The sequence below is a fragment of the Drosophila navojoa genome, chromosome 5, assembly GCF_054131105.1.
Source record: "Drosophila navojoa isolate 15081-1374.11 chromosome 5, UAZ_NAV_1.0, whole genome shotgun sequence".
NCBI lineage: Eukaryota > Metazoa > Arthropoda > Insecta > Diptera > Drosophilidae > Drosophila > Drosophila navojoa.
This window is the reverse complement of record NC_142893.1, coordinates 23,473,309-23,494,022: the sequence shown is the minus strand read 5'-3', so window position 1 is coordinate 23,494,022 and position 20,714 is coordinate 23,473,309. Positions and strand designations below refer to the sequence as shown.

The following is a 20,714-nucleotide window of genomic DNA, read 5'->3' as shown; positions in this document are numbered from 1 at the left end:
CACCCAAGAATATATCTATGTATCTATCGATGAATTCCTTTAGGAAATTTTGCTCCATTTACATTCGACACATACAAAACTTAATCAAATATCAATTTAAATTTAAAATTTAATCATCAATATCTAAATTAATTTTATTTTTTGTTCAGATTTCCGATATTGTTGTTGGCAAAGAGGACAACGTATCCGCACGTGAGGCCCTACTGCGCTGGGCGCGACGCTCGACGGCTCGGTATCCGGGCGTTCGTGTCAATGATTTTACATCGTCGTGGCGCGATGGATTGGCCTTCTCGGCGTTGGTGCATCGCAACCGACCGGACTTGCTTGACTGGCGAAAGGCAAGGAACGATCGGCCGCGCGAACGTCTCGAGACGGCATTCCATATTGTGGAGAAAGAATACGGTGTTACGCGTCTATTGGACCCAGAGGGTGAGTAACGATAAGAAATAACTGATTTGAATCATAACTGTTACACTAAAATCTGCTTAATTCGTATTCTCAGATGTGGATACCAATGAGCCGGATGAGAAATCCCTGATAACGTACATTTCATCCCTGTACGATGTTTTCCCGGAGCCGCCATCCATTCACCCCCTGTTCGACATGGAGTCACAACGTCGCGTGCACGAGTATCGCGATTTGGCACAACAGTTCATCTATTGGTGTCGGGAGAAGACCGCCTATTTGCAGGAACGTTCGTTCCCGCCCACGCTGATTGAGATGAAGCGTCTGCTGAGCGATCTGCAGCGCTTCCGCAGCGAGGAGGTGACCGCACGAAAGCGCGACAAGTCCAAGCTCATACAGATCTATAAGGAGCTAGAGCGTTACTTCGAAACAGTGGGTGAAGTGGATGTCGAGGCGGATCTGCGTCCAGATGCCATTGAAAAGGCCTGGTATCGTATGACCACAGCCCTGCAGGATCGTGAAGTTATTCTACAGCAGGAAATCGAACGCCTGGAGCGCTTACAGCGACTCGCCGATAAAGTCCAGCGCGAAATCAAGCATGTTGATCACAAGCTGACCGAGCTAGAGACGCGCATCTCTGAGGAGAGCAGGCGCATAGAGCGTTTGCATCCGGTAGACGCCAAGAGTATTGTCGAGGCACTCGAAACTGATATCAGGCATCTTGAGGAGCCCTTGCAGGATATGAACCAGGACTGCCACGTGCTCAACGAGGGTCGCTATCCCCATGTCAGCGAGCTGCACAAGAAGGTCAACAAATTGCATCAGCGCTGGGCTCAGCTGCGCACCAATTTCCATACGAACCTGGTACAGAAGCTGTCCGGCTTAAAGTTTCCCGTCCACGAGACGACCGTGACGCGTCAAACGCGCATGGTGGTCGAATCACGACAGATCGATACGAATCCACATTTCCGCGACCTGCAGGAGCACATTGAGTGGTGCCAGAATAAATTGGTGAGTCAAGGGCATTACGAATATTAAAGGCTTGCAGCTAACCCCGACTTATTGTTGTGATTCTAGAAACAATTGCTTGCCGCCGACTATGGCAGTGATCTGCCATCTGTCAAGGAGGAACTGGATCGTCAACAGCACGAACACAAAATCATTGATCAGTTCCATAGCAAAATACTGAATGATGAGCGCCAGCAGACGAAGTTCTCGGGCGATGAATTGAACCTCTACCAACAGAGACTCAATCAGTTGCAGAAGGTCTATGCAGAGCTGCTAAGCACCTCTACGAAGCGCCTATCCGATCTGGATTCACTTCAACATTTCCTTGGACAGGCCTCAGCTGAACTTCAATGGCTCAACGAGAAGGAGCAGGTTGAGATCACACGCGACTGGGCGGACAAACAACTCGATTTGCCTTCTGTGCACAGATACTACGAGGTAAATAGTCAAGCCCTAAGATCAATGTGAGATCAAGACTTATCTATGTAAAGCAGGCACAAGCATGACTGAGAGAGTGTTCCATGCATGAGTTGTCCGCATATTATTATTATTTTTTCCCATCAGGGCAAATGGCTTAGTCAGAATCCTTAAATTTCCTATGGAAAAATACGAGACAGGAATTTAGCCATATGAGATATATTATTATTTTTGTGGCAGTAATATTGAACTCGAAATTCAATCCCTTATTTAATGGAAGTATTTGTATAAGTGCTTTTTACGATCGTGCGACTCTTTTGTTATTTATTGCCTTACATCTTCGGCAAGCCGTTGATAGTCGTTGTTGATGTTGTTTATATGTTTTTTGTGTTCTATCTAATTCCAAGCGTGCATTTGGTAATGGCGACGAGGTAAGATCGGTTTTAAGTAGCCTCGAAATGAAAGAACAAATTGAAGGCATCCAACCAAGTGCACTCCGTTCATTCTATTTATATGATTTACTAACATGGCCGTTCTTAAAACTTCACAGAACCTAATGTCCGAACTGGAGAAGCGTGAGATGCACTTTGCCACAATCTTGGATCGTGGCGAGGCGCTGCTCAATCAACAGCATCCGGCGTCCAAGTGCATTGAGGCCCATTTGACGGCCCTGCAACAGCAGTGGGCGTGGCTGCTACAGCTTACACTCTGCTTGGAGGTGCACCTGAAGCATGCAACGGAATACCATCAGTACTTTGCCGAGATCAAGGATGCCGAGCAATGGCTTAGTAAGCGCGATGAGATACTCAACAGTAAATACTCGCAGTCCGATTTCGGCTTGGATCAGGGTGAAGCGCTGCTGCGCGGCATGCAGGATCTGCGTGAGGAGCTGAATGCGTTCGGCGAGACCGTTGCCACGCTTCAGCGTCGTGCTCAGACGATTGTGCCGCTCAATAAGCGCAGGCAGCCGGTGAATAGGCAGGGTCCGGTGCAAGCGATTTGCGCCTACAAGCAACAGGGTCAATTGCAGATTGAAAAGGGCGAGACTGTTACATTGCTGGATAACTCGGGCCGTGTCAAGTGGCGAGTGCGTACGGCTAAGGGACAGGAGGGTTCCATACCCGGAGCCTGTCTGCTGTTGCCGCCACCCGATCAGGAGGCCATCGATGCTGCCGAACGTTTGAAGCGCCTCTTCGACCGCTCCGTGGCGCTGTGGCAAAAGAAACATTTGCGCTTGCGCCAGAACATGATCTTTGCCACGATTCGTGTGGTCAAGGGCTGGGACTTCGATCAGTTCCTGGCCATGGGACCCGAGCAGCGAACGGCCATACGGCGAGCGTTGAACGATGATGCTGACAAGCTGCTCAGCGAGGGCGATCCCAATGATCCACAGCTGCGACGCTTGCGCCGCGAAATGGACGAGGTCAATCGCTTGTTCGATGAGTTTGAGAAGCGCGCCCGAGCCGAAGGTGAGTTGGTGGGCGTTCTACAAGTGGGAAATGGGCGGGGGCGTCGACAAGTCGCCTTTCAATTGACGGCGTTTGGCCAGCTGTCAACTTTTGACTCTGGCGTCCAATTAAGCGCTTAATTGAATTGAATTTAATGTGCGCTTGATTTGCACCGAACCTTCGACCAGGAAGCACACAACTTAGTCTCAAGTCACAAATCAAACGTAACGCAACATGAAGAAACTTTTCGCTAGTGCCAAGCAGCGCGGTAATCTTCGGTAAAAACTCAATTTAATCCTTGTCTAATCCCTTCATTCATTTGCAGAGGAGAGCAAACAGGCCAGTCGCATCTTCACGGAGGAATGCATTGCCATCAAGAGCAAACTGGAGGATATGGCACGTGAGCTAGATCAGATTATTTTGGCTCCACTGCCACGTGATTTGGATTCGCTTGAGCATGTGCTTGCCATACATGGCGACTATGAGCGCCGTCTGCATCTGCTCGAACCGGAGCTCAAGCACTTGCAGGAGACCTTCCGCACCATAGCGTTGAAGACGCCTGTGCTAAAGAAATCGCTGGATAACCTGAATGAGCTGTGGAAGGAGTTGAACACACAGAGCAACCTGCACAAGGATCGTCTGAAGCTGTTGGAAGCCTCTTTGGCTGGACTCGAGGACAATGAGCATGTCATATCCGAGCTGGAGAATGAGCTGGCCAAGCACCAGGACTTGCCCTCCACAGCGGAAGGACTGCAGCATGTGTTCAAGCAATTGACCCACATGCAGGACATAATCACGCAACAGCAGCCGCAAATGGATAAGATGAACGATGCAGCTGATCAACTGGGACGCATGGGCGTGCCCACCAAGGTGTTGGGCGATCTGAAGCGGCTGCACTCGAACGTGGAGCGTTTGAATACGCGCTGGAGTGCGGTTTGCAATCAACTGGGCGAGAGGTAAGAGTTCGAATTGTATAGAATAAGTCAATGGAGTGGGTATTTATAAGAACTACCCCACTGAATGTCTGAATCGAAAAGAATCGTTGTCATGTCTCAATCATCCACTGCTAGATATGGATATGAATAAAGACACACCACATCACCTGTCGGCTGGTGGAACCTGTGTGATATGCTTCATTAAAGTCTCCATATATGCTTCTATATACATTGTTCACCTATTCACCTCTTCACACCTGCCTCTTTCAGAATGCGCTCATGCGAGACGGCTATTGGACTTATGAAGAATCTCCAATCGAGCGTGCAAGTCGAGGAGTCATGGGTGGACGGCACCACTGAACGTCTGTCGGCCATGCCCACAGCGACTTCAGCTTACGAATTAGACGTGAGTAACGCTTGTTCAATATATACTTATTATATCATTTTACTTTATTAATTTTTAATCAGTTCCGATCAGTTAGCTTATAGATATTATATGAACTTTTCTCTATATATATTTAGCATAAACCCAATATTGTATAGTTATACCTCTCAGTTATTTAGTGAGATCTTTCGATTCCCCTTTAGGGCTATATCACTTCAAGCAACACAAAGTATATATATAAATTTATTGATAATATTTGTATGATGTATATACATATATTTTAATAGTCAATTTGAATTGAAAGCGTAGTTAACTATTCTTTGCTTAACCAGTGCTACGTCCCCCAACTCCTCTGCCCAAAAAGTAGTTTTGCCTAATAAACATATATATTTAAATATATTCCAATTTATTTATGGGTCAAAACATTGGTGTTGGACATATTTTCAATGTCTGTGTGTTATATATGTAGTAGAGTATCAGATGTATATTTCAATTTTTAAAATGTACCTTCAAGAAACATACCCGGTAAATTTTTACTGTAACTTGTCCCCCCGTCTCTCAATATTTCGTAGTTTTTGTCTAATCAAAAAACAAATAAAACCCGTAGAACGCTGCTCTGTTGTCAGGCAGCTAAATACACACACACAACCTCCACACAGATATGTATTATATGTATATATACACCTCATGTATTCCCACCAGTTATATGATGTCCCTACACACTCCAAATTCTCGAATACACCCATTAGTATATCCCTATTCGTGTGTACAGAGTACATTCGTGAATATATTATTATTGTCATAAGTAAATGTTATATATTTGTAGTTTTGTTTTATATATATACATATATGAACACCATCTACATGTATGCCATTACGACTTCATCTACACATCATATCATTATTGTAGTCTTATTTGTATTTGTAGTTGAAAACTAATTGTATATGTATTTTTGTCTAATTTCTTGTATTTTCACCCAATATCAAAAACAAAAATCAATATCACATTCTATAAAAAAAACAAACACAACACAATGAAACAACAAAAACTCAATCAATCAATTTTTACAAAAAATACCAACATGAAAAAAAAATTATCCAAAAATTGCAACCAAACCTCCCTCGCAAATGTATGTATATATATATATGTATAAATATATATGTATATATAGAAACTGCTCGGAGCTGCTATCGAACGAAAACCAAAAATCGAAAATGTCAACGTGGCTGGAGGACGTCTCATTCGCGAAGCTAAGGTAAAAATTTTGAATGCCTGTCGTTTGTATGGCTGAAAACTCTATATATGTATACACTAAGCATAAGGCATTTGATTATAGATTTGCTCTGTAAAACTTTTCTACTGAAAGGATTTTATAATGTCAGATGTAAAATGAGTTAAAAACTTGACTTATAACCTTAAAAGAAATAGCTTTTATAAATTATATAGTCTTAAATCCTTGGTACTCTAACGATTTAGTAGTAGAAATAAATTAAAACCAACAAGTTAACCTAGGATTGAGTTTAGATCTCATATAGACCAAATAAAAAAGCAAATATATGTATATTAGAAACCCCAAACCATATTCAGAGAGCTGCTTATTTAAATTTTTGTTTACTTCCTTATAAACATTTTTGGAGACAATATATTATATATATAAATAAAGAGCAATCTATAACGCCTGCCCCATGCTAGACATCTACTCCTTTACCCTCTTCTTCTGAGTGATTGTGCGTGTGATTGTGAACAATTTTCGAAATTTGTATATCAACCTATGACTCAATATTCTATATGTTGAGTTTACGTATTTCCTCTGCCCTCAACATTTTCGTCTATTGTCTACTATATACGAACCTTTCAATATTTAATGCTTTTTAAAAAACATAAATGAAAAATTTCGGTGCTTCGTTTGTGAAGCGCACGATTGCGAGTAGTCTAAAACTGCGGGTACAAGGTGCGTCAATAACACTTGGGTTAAACAACAACAACAACAATATTGACCAACACAACAACAACAACAAACCAACAAACAACATACCAAACTCACACAACAAACAATTAAAAAGCAATTGTAATCAACGTAATTTCGTATTGATTAATCAATGAAATAAAAAGCACTAAATATATGACTAGAACAACAATATTTACCCCCACACGAACCCCTCTTAAACTTTTGTTTAACACGAGCAAAATACTAACATTTAACCGAAAAATTAACCCAAAATGCTGCGGACAACAACAAAATCAACGTCAACGTCATCAACACGATCAACATTTGTGACGTCACCGTTTGTTACGGACTCAGATTTACGATAGTAAATGTCTGCGCTTCGTGGATTGGTTGCTCGAGGCTCGCCCCTCGTTCTCGCCGCCACGTCGTGATCTGCGCCCGGCGGACAGTGATCCGGGTGCCACACAGTATTACAGCCAGCGTTTGGACAATCTAAATACGAAATACGACAGATTGCTGGAACAATTGTCCCAGAGGCTAAAAACTGCAATCGAGGTGAACGGCAGCGATGGTCTGGTGAGTATCTATATGATCACTGAGAGAAAAAGAAAGAGAGAGACTGAGAGAAAGAGAGAGAGAGGGAGAGTGAGCGTGAGTGTGAGCTGCACAACTCCTGATGCGAAGTGCTAAATTTAGATACAAACGTCAATAGTTGTACAATGACTGAAAAAGTATCTATAATTATAGGTAACGAAATTTTAATGACGCAACCTTAGCAAAGTATCCAAGCACTTGCTCGGTAGCAAAATATTTGGTTAATTACGACAAGAGGTACTTAAGTGTCCGTATCTATAGCTTAAGTGGCGTACAAGTTATCGAATTCCCAAGGTATATTTATAGTGAACATAAGTGATATTTTCTCTTATGCTTATCTGTATATCATAGGCGATTATTGAGATTCTTTGGCTCAAGAGCTGTATGCAGTTATTTTATTTATGAGTTATAAATGATAATATCAAGTATTTGCATCCAAGTATCGTGTTTCTATCGTCGACAAATTCGAAAAGAAATGTATTCTAAGTCTATTGTTAATATAGTATTAAACGTGTCATAGATAGGCTTCTAGAAAGCATAAAGTAATTTTTGTCTTAGCTATTATTAGTAGAAACAAAAATAACTGTATAGTTTAATAGTAACTGCTATCTGATATCATATCTATCTAAAGTATCTTAGCTTCAAGTTCGAAATTGAGACTACTTGAAAGCTTTCGTTTTCAATGATTATTCTTCCAATTCTAGTGTACTCTGTATTTGTATCTGTATCTTTGTATCTTTTTGCCAGCCTTATGCAATGTTATTATTAAATTAACCTTCAAAATAGTTAGACTCACAGACACTCATACACATACTTACGCGCGAAATAATGACATCAGAGCGCGATTCCGTTGCGTTGTCAGAGTTTGAAATGTTGTCCCATAAATCACCATTTGATTAATTTATCTAAATGTTAAAATATTTTTTTATAAAAGTAAATTATTTTATTTCATTTTATATCGTTTTTATGCTCGTGGCAATCATTTGTCTAATGTGCAAATTGCACTTAGAAGATATACGAGTTTATCCATATAAAATGTCGCCTCTCTGCGTCGTATATAAGAAGCTAGTTTTGGGGTGTTATTTTTTGTTTCTGTAGGCCAATTAGGCAAATGAAATCAACTTAGCAATTAAGAATTCTGTTTATAACATGATGTCAATATGAATATATTATAAACATATTTCGCATATTTTTCGGATACCTAATCTTGTCTTGTAGGAAATTCAATGCCAAACAACGTCATCAACAGTTCATTGTTGACTTTTTGTCGCTATAATTATTTCAACCGTCAGCTCTTTAGATTTTATTTCTTTCATATATTTTTTCTGTTTTTCGTAGACTATTTTTGGAAACTGGTTTTTTCATTTATGCGTCCAGAAATTCAATTAAAAAATTCATTTCACCACAGAGTTCAAAAACAGAAAATTAAAATCAAAGACAGCTCGCTTTGGTGTGTTTCTCTTCTATTTTAGCATACTCAAATATTGCCCATGTTTGAAGAGTTGTGTAAATATTTAGTTCGCAATTAACATATAATGAGTGGAAATAGAGAAAGGACTGTTTCCCCACTTTGTCAGTTGTGTGTGTCAGCAACCGATCAAGTGGCTAGCTGTATTGATATCGGTGGTGTCATCCGCTCACACTCAAATTGAGGTATTCGCTGGGCCCTTTACAAAATTGGCGTTTTTACCTAAGAATCTATACTCTAAATATGTACGTCCATTGTGTTCTTAAAGGTGTTGCTCTTGACTGAGAGTGACATCATGAAATGCTACTAGGCATAGCTATATACATACATACATATACATACACATATGTATTAGACAACTTCATTGCCAGCTTTGGGGTTTATGTCTAAGGCTTAACTTGATATGCATAACATGGGCGGCCAAGCTTGGCATTAAGTGGAGTGAATGAGCAGTTTGCTATTTAGAAGGTTAGCTTCACCATTTGACTACACAACAAACTGGTTTTCTTTTTTGTTATTTTTTTCTATATTCATGTAAATACCCTGTAGAGCTGCGACGCATTTAGCTATGATGTCAAAATGTTGCACATTTGTGTATGGCTCAAAAAGTTAAATGTGCATGTTCCAAATTAACTTTTATTTTTATACTCACCAAAAAACTTATAACTGAACTTTAGTTTGTATATGTTTTAATACATTAATGTATACGAAAATCAATTTTAAAGCTGTCTCCAGGGTATCTTTCCATTTGATCAGGGGCCGTTTGTCGGCTTTTGTTCTTATTTATTTGTTCTTACCAAAAATCGAAAACAACCCAAATCTTCAATCTTAACAATCTGACAGGCCCCAAAAACAACAAAAAGAACAACAAACTTCGAACGGCAGACAAACAACATTGTTCGACCACGTTGTTTTCATTCGCAACGCGAACTTCCGTGTATTGTTTGCAACATTTTGACCGCTTAGGAATCGAATAGGCAATTGTAAATGGGTTTTAGTTGATAATCAGCCGGAAAAAGCAACAGCTGATGAGCGCATAGCCGGCATATTACGCTGCTCTCTGCAAAAGCTCGCTCTCTAGCACAATAATTTCAAAAGCTCTAGCCGCTCTCTTGGGTCGTATGAACTACGGCTGTGAGTTCGGTTCAGTATCAGATGCGACGTGGTTGTATAACGACGTAAAACTGAACGCGTACGACGCGTTTCTTAAACTAATAAGAAGTTTTTTGTGTGTGCGCGCGTATGTGTTTCTCCGTGTGTGTTTGCGTGAACAAAGGCTAAAAAACCTACAAAAAGTTGCCCTTTAAGTTGAATAAATTCATTTGAATTACAAATATCTAATTTATTTTTTGCACATATTTGAAGCGTGTAAGCAAACCCCAGCAGAATACCCTAACCCAAAAAGCAACGAAAAGTAAAATAATAATAGAAGAATACATCACGTATAGGGCCGGCGCGGCAATGCTCATACGCCGCGTTGTCACATACAAATAGAAAGTGCGATTGTATCTGTGCTAGTTTAGCTGTGTGCGTGCCTTCAATTAAATACTCGACATTCACGTCTGTGGCCCGCTTTTATTTGTTTAATAGAAATTTAAATATTTTATATAAAGTTCTGCGGCCCACACGAGATCCAAATACGAATTCAGAAAATGAAGTCATTCACAGTGCCATATAAAAAATTCAAATAGAAAATAAAAATAAAATTCGAATTTGAATAGAAGAGCGAAATAACGCCTAGAATTCGAAGTGTGAAACTGAAAATAAAAGACGAAGAGCACCGAAAATACAACGAAATATATAAAATAAAAGCAAGAAATAACATATGCAATATTCATGTAGCCTTGAACATGTCGCAAGAATCCATATGCTCTTTTTTCGTTAAATACACATGTGGACATACATATACTCTATACTTATTTGAGTGCTAATGAAGGCAGACAAACCGAACAACAAATTGGTTTATTTAGTGGGAGTTGTGTTTTTAATGAGCCAACACAAATTGCACGAGTCCAGAGCTTGTTAAAAGAAATTTGCCCAAAAAACAATTTCGAAACGGCTATAAAAAGTGTATTTAAAAGTGTTGCGCTTAACTAGATCCAGTATACTAGTCAACTGACCTACACACGCACATGTAAAACACACACACACACACACACACACATATATATATATATATATATATATATATATATATATATATATATTTAGTTATACTTTTATACACATACAGAGAGAAATGCACACTCATCCTAAGTTAGTGACATCTGACAACGACTATCAATGACTGCCATCAGCGCTGTCTGTCAGCCAGCCACAGCTGAAGGCCTAATCTAATCAAGAGTTTTTAAATAAAATTGTAATTTCTTCATCTAATATGTTGCAGTCAGAATTCAACAAATTCATTTACTTTTGATTATTGATATACTCTGCGCCAATGCAGGGCCATGGAGCGTATTAGTTTTCTGTGTTTTCAAATTTGTATATATTTATTTTTCGCACAAGCACGATTTAATTATTATTTGATTAAATTCAGTTGGATTAATAAACCAGTTAGAGTTTCATAACTCTTCTTTTAGACACTTCCTTCTTTGCCTACGCGTGTAATAAACATAAACCTTTTTACGATTAGTAGATTATTTGATTCTTAATATCTAAATGGAAACCCATTTCGAAGTAGCAAACTCTTTTGCGCTACTTTTAGCTTCGAGTCGGAGCCTTAGACTCATTTTCAATAGCTTCAGAGACTTCGTTTTCAGGTTTCTCTTGTGCGGTTTTATTCTTAGCTGAGTAGTTTCACTTTCATAAACTTCTGATAGTAATGAATTGGTGATTTAAAGCCTTTATATTCACTTCATTTTATTTAGTTTTTGACCTAGGCTACAGAATCTGGTTGGATGGCTAAAATATACACAAATATGTCACCTACGTATTATTCTATTTTTATGGCTTTTATCATATTTTTCGTGTATTTTATTTGTTTCCGGTTTAGTTGGCTTTCATTTTCTCGCGCTTTTCTGTTTGTTGTTACATATTCGTTCAACATTTTCATATGTCATTGCGCTTGGTTTTTTCTGCATATCTCACACATGCATTATGCTGCTCTTTATCGATTAAACTAGACAGAAAAATTTTGGCCGCCGCCTTAAACACATACACACATGCACAAGTATTTTTAGTTGTTTTCGTGTGTTTGTGTGTGTGTGGTCTATTAAATTAGAAGAAAAACCAAACGAAAGCGAATGCGACATCTCTCGAGAAGCATCGTGACGCCGCCTATTTTAGTTGTGCAGCGTGCGGCGTCCGGTATGCAGCGTGTTGCAGCTGGAAAGCTCGCCGTTTAGCCGGCAAAGCTTCTTGAAGCGTGTCAAGCGCAAATCGTACACCAACACAAGAGCGGAGCGAGGGTAACTTAAGGCCTACTTTTTGCAGGAGCTCTCAGTTTCATTTAACTGTTGTTATTGTATTCTGGTGTGTGTTTTTTTTGTTGTGGGTGCACGGCAAACTTGTTTTAGATTATATAGAAATCACGAATGACATCATTGTTTGTGTTCGCTTTTCAGTGTGTGTGTGTGTGTGTGTTTATGCGCTCTTAATGTGTTTGTTATTTTTTTTTTATTCGTATATTTTTGCTTTTTGCATTTTTGTTAATTATAATTTATTTGTTGCCGCTACTAACTCTAGGGCGACCTTCGGCAGCCGTTTTGAATAATGAACAGTGAGAAAAGAGAAAGAAAAAGTGATTGCCGCAGCGTAAATTAAGAATTTTTGTTTTTTTAGTTTTGTTTTATTGCCGAAAAGACTTTAAAGTAAAGCAACTCCATTAGCAAGTTGTATACTGTGGCTGCTGATAAAATAAATTGTGGCAAATACAATTGTGTGTGTTTCCCCACGTCTGTCAGTCAATTGAATTTTAAATTCGCTTCATACTCTACCTAAGGGTATTCCGATTAATTATGGAGTTAAACAGCTATGAATCCTAACATCTATTTATGATTTTAAAATTCACAAAATTTACAAATTGTTTCAACTTCAACTACAATCATTCAAAATTCTTTAATTGTTCATCTTCGTGAACCTAATACTATCGGTCAAACCACGCATATTTCACATCTGAAAGTGAATCGGGTGTTCGTCTTGCTGAATAAATGCAATTTTCGTGTGTCTGGCTGCTAGTTCAAAGCTTGAAGTTACATATGGCCATATGTTGAGATATCAGAGATACCATTTCCCGGCACTCTGTCATGTATCAATGCTGGTCTTGTTTTATTTGCTTAATGCAAACAAAGATAAAACTTAATTATGCACTTCTTGGGAAGGGTAATCACCCGAGTCGAAGTAAATCACTTTGAGAGTTATAGCCATATACTCGGCACTCGATATCTGCCGTATACACAAACATATATAAATATATATAGTTATATATATTTGCCCGGTATTTATTGCAGTACGTTTGTATTTGTATATCTGTCTGACTGTGTGTGTGGCCCTCAATAATAGCGTCATTTCTATTTTCACAAAGGCTTGCTTTTGCTTTCTGTGTCTCACTTAATATTTAAGTTTGTGTGTGTGTGATATGATGTGCGCTTCAGTATGGTTACTGATAAATATAATACTTAATGTTTTAAGAGCGCTGATAAGTCATCAAATGCCGGCATTTTAAATGTTATTTACTTTGTTTTGATTTTTGGTGAATGAAAATGAACTTCACAAGCATTGCTGCTTTTTGGGCAGAACCAAAGCCTCCAGGTTATGTTTAGATATCGACCTGTAGATTAGAGAGGTGCTAGGCAAAAGTCTCTTAGTCTTTAAAGAATAAGAATTTAATTCTTCCGGTTCTGCTAGAAATACAACATTTTAAGTTGCACAAGTTAGTTGTGCTTGCTCTCTTTTAGTTTATATTTGATTGACGATAATTTCTAATCTATTTACCACTAGTTTACTGCCTAAATCAAAAGGCCTTTAAATCATATATCTGATTTAATTTTTTATGCCTTAAATAAAAGCTGTTAAATATCTATGCCACCGACTTGAGAAGCAACCATAGTTAGTCTCTAGAATAATTTTGCTAGTTGGTTTTCTACATTCGTTTTGTATGGTCTACAACGATTTGGCTTTTAACTGAGGTTCTTATCGCAACACATTTATAACTGTCATAAAGCATTTGCAAATACACACATGCACGTATACAGTCGCAGGAAATAGTAAAAAATAGAGACAAGTTTTGAAGACGAAAATATGTGCGTGAATTCGTTCGCTTTTTAATTTATTATAAATCTCGCAGTGCATTGAAGAAACGTCAGAATTAAATCAAGTGCCTATACCTACCAGTGCTGGCTATGACTATGTCAAATTGAAAGAAACGCAAGATTTAGACATGCCTCAGCATAGATCGGGTCGCAAAGCGGCCCAAACTAAAACCAAATCCCAAACCACAACTGTCCATGTGGCAGAGGAAAGTGACTATGACTTCGCGTTCGAGTTTCAGGTAATGCAACCCCCAATCCCCCCCCAAGATACCACACTCTCTCCAACCTTCCCTCTCTCTCTCTCTTTCTCTCAATTGAAAAGTCTAACTACGCAACTTTTGTTTTACATTTTTAACTAATGAGCATTTTTTTTTCTTGGATGGCTTAGCAATACGCTGAAAGTCTGCAGAAACCGCTCAAGACCTTTAGAGTTGACTTCGGTGCGGGCAGCGTGCCAACTGGCGATGGCTACGCTGCACGCCCGGATGATCTCTATACAACAACATATAGCACAACACAGTAAGTTTCCATAATTTCCGTTACACTTATAAAAGAGTAACTTTTAATATGAGGATATTAGATAAAAAATCAAATTAGATTGCACTTTTATTAAATCATTTGTTTCTGATTTTCTAGATTCAGCTCAACGAAAACAACGAAAAGCTCTTCAAAGAGCATATACAGCAGCGATGGCATAGATGCCGCTGGACAGGAGTCAGGAGTTACACCACAGTCGCAAATACAATTCAGTGAGATACGTAGTCTTAAGCGGGGAGGTAATATTACCTCTGTACTGGATATTGCCGGCATACGTGATCCGCGCACAGGTCGTGTTCTTACCATTGGTGAAGCCATACAGTTGCGCATTCTGGACGTTCGCACTGGCGAAATGCTTGTGGGTGAGCGACGCATATCACTTGAACAGGCCGCCGAACAGGGTCTGATCGATGCACAGCTGGCGATACAGTTGCTACAGCCAGGTGCAGGACGAGATGCGACCGGACGCGAACTCTCATTGCTGGAGGTGATACAGCGAGAGATAAGCGAAGCGGAGTCCGGCTATGAGACGGCGGAGAAACGCATCAAGGTAAACAACACAGTCACAGTAGAGCAGTTGCCTTTGCCAACGCAATCCCCATTGGATGTGGCATCCCCCGAGAAACCTAGAAATATTGTCGATGCCATTTGTGCTGGCAGTGTGGATGCCAAGACCGGCCTGTATCGTGTCAAATCGGGCCAAACAATCAGCCTGGCCGAGGCGTACGAACGTGGCTATCTGATACGGCATGAATCGGTGACAATTAAATCGAATGCGCTGTGTTTGAGTGATGCCATTGCCCATGGCCTGGTGGATAATGCTGGCTGGATTGTAGATCGCAATTCTGGTGACAAGTTCCGTTTGGATTCGGCTATTGCCAATCAGCTAATCGATGCGAGCGTGCGCGAAGTAGTCGATGCTAAACGCGATGTAAAAATAACACTGGAAGACGCATTAAAGTCGGGCGTTTTGAATGCTAAGACCGGTCGCTATCTAAACGAGGTAACCAAAGAGAAGCTTAGCTTTTTGGAGGCACGTAATCGTCAATTGATTGTAAAGCCGTATACTCTTAAAGATATATGTGACTTAAATTTGCTCGACAAACAGTCCCTTATAACAAGTCCCATGCGTCGTGAAAAATTGAGCATTATGCAGGCCATCGAAGCGGGTGTCTTAGATGGCAACCACCTCAAGTGCATAACGAAACGTAAGGGTGAGCTAATCACATTGCAGGAAGCTATTGCAGATGGCATTGTGTTGCCAGCGGAGTGTAAATATCGTGATTTCATGACTGGGGAGCTAATTAGCATACCCGAGGCTGTAGAACGGGGCCTGATCAGCTCGGTATCGCAGCGTTCCATTTTTGATATCGATGGATTCAAAGATTTACGTAGCAATGATTATGTTAGCTTTAATGTGGCCCTCTCGCGTGATATTTTACGTCGCAAGAGCACGGGCTTTGCCTTAGAGACCGGTCGGGATAGTCTAGTTCCACTAGAGGTGGCCGTCGGTGAGGGTCTGGTGCGGCAGGAGGTTTACGAAATGTTTAGTCGTGGTATTGGTGTGCACAATGCCAGTGGTAAGGAGCTTAATGTTTTCGACCTGGTCTATCACAATCTGATTGACCCGAAGACTGGGTATTTGCTCGACCCTAAGACTGGGGAAACAGTGCCTCTGGACAACGCCATTGAGCGAAAGTTCATCACACCCGAGGGTGCTTTACTGTTGAGTAGCCTGCTTAACATTACGTTGACCACAGAGACTGTGACTAGGACGATTAACCGCTATGTGACCATACGTGCCGGCTCTCAGGAGCCAGGTGATACAGTTCTATTGACCTTTACCGAGGCAGTGCGTCAGGGTTTCATTGATGAGGATAGACAACTATTTAAAGATCCTAAAACGGGAAATGTTTACTCTGTACAGCAGGCGCTCAACTATGGGCTTCTGGTACCCGATAGTAATCAAACGGTGCCGGAGCCTACAAATCGTAAAAAGACCAAATCAACCATAACAATAGTGACCAAACAAATTATACCGGAAGCAGAGCCTATTAAACTCAATACCCAACATACAAAATATGTTGAAAAGTCAGTTGAAATACCAATTTCTCAGGAATTAGTCAAACCACAACGCGTTATTTCGGAGTTTGTTAATCTGGAGAAGAGCAGCTATTTGGAACAGAATGTGACAGAACGTCAGATTATGGAGTTGCCGCCTGGTGGTTGGCGCCTAAAGGATGCCATTGAGCAGCGTCTATTTAACCCAGACACAGGTGTGTTCCATGTTCAGGGCACAGATCGCCTAGTAAACTTCGAGGAGTGTATAGATAAGCAGATTATTAACAATTTATCCGTGGCTGTTATCGAGCCCAACACTGGTGATAAAATATCTGTAAAATCAGCTTTTGAGCGTGACATCTTGGATAGCTATGGCAACTATACAAACAATAGGCAACAAGTTCTGGGCATGCGCAGCGCTATCTCGGAAGGTAAAATTATACTAGAGACGGTGCCGGCGACGCGTGGTGCCAGTCAGAAGACTATTTTGCGTATAACACGAGTAAACAACATTCCCGATGTGTTGGAGGTGTCGACGCCATTGAAGGATGCTCCACCACGATTCGTAGAGGTGAACACATGTCAGCGTGAATTGGCATCACCGGAACCACTGCAAATAGCACCAGGTGCCATTTACGATCCATCTACAGGGCTCGTCATATTCACACAAAATGGAGAGACAGAGAATATTTTTGATGCGGCGCGTCAGGGTCTAATTGACGAGCAACTTATAAAAATCGTGGATCCCACAACTAAGCAACAGATTACGGTCACAGAAGCTATTGCGAGATCAATTTATGATCCACGCACAGCGACGATGCTTGATGCCGAGGGACAGCCGATTGATTTGATCACGGCTACGAAACTGGGCCTGTTCAGCGTGGTGGGTGCCCCACTTGTAGCTGCCGAGGGTGCTTTGCGCACAGTTCGTTTTGTGGTGGATCCACGGACCGGTGAGCAGATACCTGTGGAGGTGGCCTATGAGCGTGGCATTGTATCACGTGATCAGCTTCAACGTGGGCGTTCCTTTGATTATGAACCAACAACAACAACTTCAACAACAGAGGATAAGGTTGTGGTGCTGCAGAAGATGCGCAAAGTCATATTAAAACCGCGAGATGCTCTACGGAAGGGCATTCTGGATGAGGAGACTTGTCAAATACTTGAGGATACCCGAAACTTTACAACTCCCCAAGGAGAAGTTGTAAATATTACTGAAGCTTTGAATACTGGTTTAATTGACGGACGCCGTGGTCACGTGACTGATCCCCAGCGTAATCGTGTGCTTAATCTGCGCCAGGCTGTCGAACAAAAGATAATCGATCCGGAACAAACAAATCATATTCTTATGCCACTGGCCAAGAGTCTGTCCATACCAAAACTTGAATCACAAGGTCTTATTGATCCACAGTCACAGACTATTGTACATCCCGAAAGCGGTTATCCCTTGAGCATTCATGAAGCCATTGTTTGTGAAGTACTTGACCCACATTCCAAACTACATAAACCAACAAAGTGTACAATAGAAGAAGCTATTGAAAAGGGCATTATCAATCCAGATGAATCCACATTCAACTACAAAAATAAAACCCTAAACATTTCTGAAGCCATCGAAGCTCATCTGTTCGACGCGAGCTATGATAAGCAAAAGGGCAAGGTAGAAATACCACCCGTGGGGATGATATTCCCAGTTGCTGTAGAGAAGAGTCTTGTGGAGCCCACAAAGTCTGTTGTACTGCATCCTAACACCAAGAAACCGCTCCCCATTAAGCAGGCTATCAATGAAGACTTCATCATGTCCATACCATATTCGCCCAAAGCGGATGCTATTGAGGTTGTACCTGCGCTGGAACGCGGTCTTATCGATGTGGCTGCACAGACCTTTACCAACCCCGTGACTAGCGAGAGATTATCGTTGCGACAAGCACTGGAGGATGGCGTGCTAATCGTCAAGCCCCTTTCTGATTTTGTTGTTAATCAAAAACCTATACCCAAGACAGAGGTCATGGAGACGATACGTGCAGTGCACACGGTAACCACTAAAACGATTGAACTTATGCAGGGCTATGTACTCATATCCAATAATGAGGTACAGAACGTAAACACTGGCGAGGTGTGCAGCGTAGAGCAGGCTAAGGAGCTAGGTATACTACGCGAGGAAGAAACAACGCGCGAAACTAAAGCCACAACAGGCGAAACAGCGGAGCAGACGGCTCCAATTTTAGTTCCGAGTGCAAACGATCAGTCAGTGATTGTCGAAGAGCGTACACAAACCGTTGTGATGAGCTCAGATACTAGAAAACAAGAGCTACAAGTAATTAGCACCACTCAATCTGTGAAAGAAACTCCTGAAAGATCAGATAAACTCAATAAGGAGCCATCCAAGACACTGCAGAATGTTAAGGAGGCTGCGAAAATGGGTGCTTTGGGTGTTATTGCAGCTCCCGTGCTGGCTGGTGGAGCTATTGTCAGTGGTGTGAAGAGTCTAATCAAGTCCGCCAAGTCCAACGCTGAAGAAACGAAAACTACTACAACAACAACGATAAGCAGTAACAAGGAAATAACATTGCAAACAGGAAAACCACAGAAACCTCAAGTAAGCTTTATTGAAGATGAGCGCATGGCAGTTCATCAACAACCGGAAGAACCATCAAAACAATCGGTCGATAACCTCCTGCAGGATACAGAGAAATTCATAAGCAGCACAACGGCCAATTTTATAGCGAATGAAAAGCTGCATGTACCTGAAGATCAACCGAAGCCAAAACAAACAACGTCAGCATCCAGTTCAACAACAACACTAACCGTCACAACGATAACTACCTCAAAATCAACCGAAGCAAACGAAGGTCTATCTGACGTAGCTAAAGATGATTCACAAAATAAGAAATTAGTCGTGAATACTAACGAGACGGTGAAAGACAAAGAAATTGCAGAGGAAAAAGAAGAAGTTGCGAATGTTATAGAAACGATCCAAGCAGTAATCAAAGAGAAGGCTGATGAACTACAAACGGTTAAGCTGACAGATCAGCCAAAGGAAATAACAAAAATTGAGGAAATCCCTGAAGAAAAAGGGGAGCTTACTAAAGTAACGGAAACCGTTTCTACTATATCCCGAATAGAATCTACAGTAGTACAACTCCCGAAGGAATCCCCAAAACCTGCTCAGAGAGAATCGACGCCGGAAGCCGCTGCCAAACAAGAGACAACTAGAGAACCGCAGCCGGAAGCCGCTGCCAAACAAGAGACAACTGTTAAACTTGAACAAGGATCCACGACAGAACCCGCATCGCGAAACATTGTTACGGAGAAAGTGTCCGAATTGGAGCCACTTTATACAGCACCACTTGCGCCTTTCCAGGAGACAGTAACTAAAGTAACTGAAACCATAAAAGAAGAACCACTCAGCACGGAATCGCAAAGCACTATCACAACCATTACAACGAAGGTGATAACAACGAAAACTTCTGAACCAACTGTAGAAGACGTAACGGAAACAATAGTTTCAAGCGAGGAGAAACCAGATAAACTGATTGAAGGCTCTAAACAAGTGCCAAAGGAAGTTGAGGAGCAACCGCAACCAACTGAATCTTTAAATATTTTGGTGGAGGATCAAGTTGTGTCTATTGAGGAACCTACCATCAGTGAGTCTACAACCACTAAAACTGCCACTACAATAACGATAACAACCAAAACTGAAGAGCAGAAGCCACAAAATGTGGTTAGTGTAACAGAAGAGATAAAGAAATTGTCTAATGATGAGCCGGTTGCACCTGTAGCTGTGGCTGACTCTAAGGAACAACCCAAGGAGGTGGACTCAACCCATAAAGAACCACCTGTGAGTGTCTCTTCGACCAAGGAAACAGTGGTCATCGTGACAGCGGAGGCTCCCGAGAAACCTAAATATTTAAGTCAAGATCCAACAATTGCAGCTACACGCCCAACCGAAACATTAACCACATTGACTTCGGTGACAGATGATCAGCAACACATACCAGGCGCTCTGCAGAATATCAAGAAACCTGAAAATTTGACAGAAAAGTATCAAACTGTTGTGGACTTCATACAACATGAACAAGAACAGCAACCGACTGGGGAAAGTGGCAACAAGATTATGCAGAATGTCAAAGACGCCGCCAAATTGGGCGCACTAGCTATAGTAGGAGCACCCATTTTGGCAGGTAAAGCTCTAGTTGATGCGTTAACTACAGATAAAAGTAATAAACCAACAAAGGAGGTTACTCAAAGTAATACGCAA

General features: G+C 41.1%; 1 protein-coding gene across 50 annotated transcripts in view; it reads left to right on the top strand.

Moving 5' to 3' along the window:
• The window catches only part of shot (dystonin-like protein short stop), a 93,922-nt gene that overhangs the window by 48,357 nt on the left and 24,851 nt on the right, over positions 1 to 20,714 (top strand). For 32 of the 50 annotated variants that reach the window (XR_016197186.1, XR_016197185.1, XM_089262549.1 and 29 more), the window contains 11 exons: positions 150 to 429; positions 503 to 1,416; positions 1,483 to 1,851; positions 2,238 to 2,261; positions 2,381 to 3,299; positions 3,604 to 4,234; positions 4,484 to 4,619; positions 5,771 to 5,854; positions 6,902 to 7,123; positions 14,247 to 14,377; positions 14,495 to 20,693. Coding sequence is in view for 47 of the 50 variants with exons in the window: in XM_089262549.1 (XP_089118675.1) it covers positions 150 to 429; positions 503 to 1,416; positions 1,483 to 1,851; positions 2,238 to 2,261; positions 2,381 to 3,299; positions 3,604 to 4,234; positions 4,484 to 4,619; positions 5,771 to 5,854; positions 6,902 to 7,123; positions 14,247 to 14,377; positions 14,495 to 20,693 (9,909 nt within the window). In the remaining 3 variants the exon portion in view is untranslated. Of the gene's footprint in view, positions 1 to 149; positions 430 to 502; positions 1,417 to 1,482; positions 1,852 to 2,237; positions 2,262 to 2,380; positions 3,300 to 3,603; positions 4,235 to 4,483; positions 4,620 to 5,770; positions 5,855 to 6,901; positions 7,124 to 9,749; positions 9,978 to 13,893; positions 14,098 to 14,246; positions 14,378 to 14,494; positions 20,694 to 20,714 lie in introns of those variants that run through there. The other 18 variants (XR_016197187.1, XM_018104028.3, XM_018104030.3 and 15 more) reach the window with 5 other exon arrangements.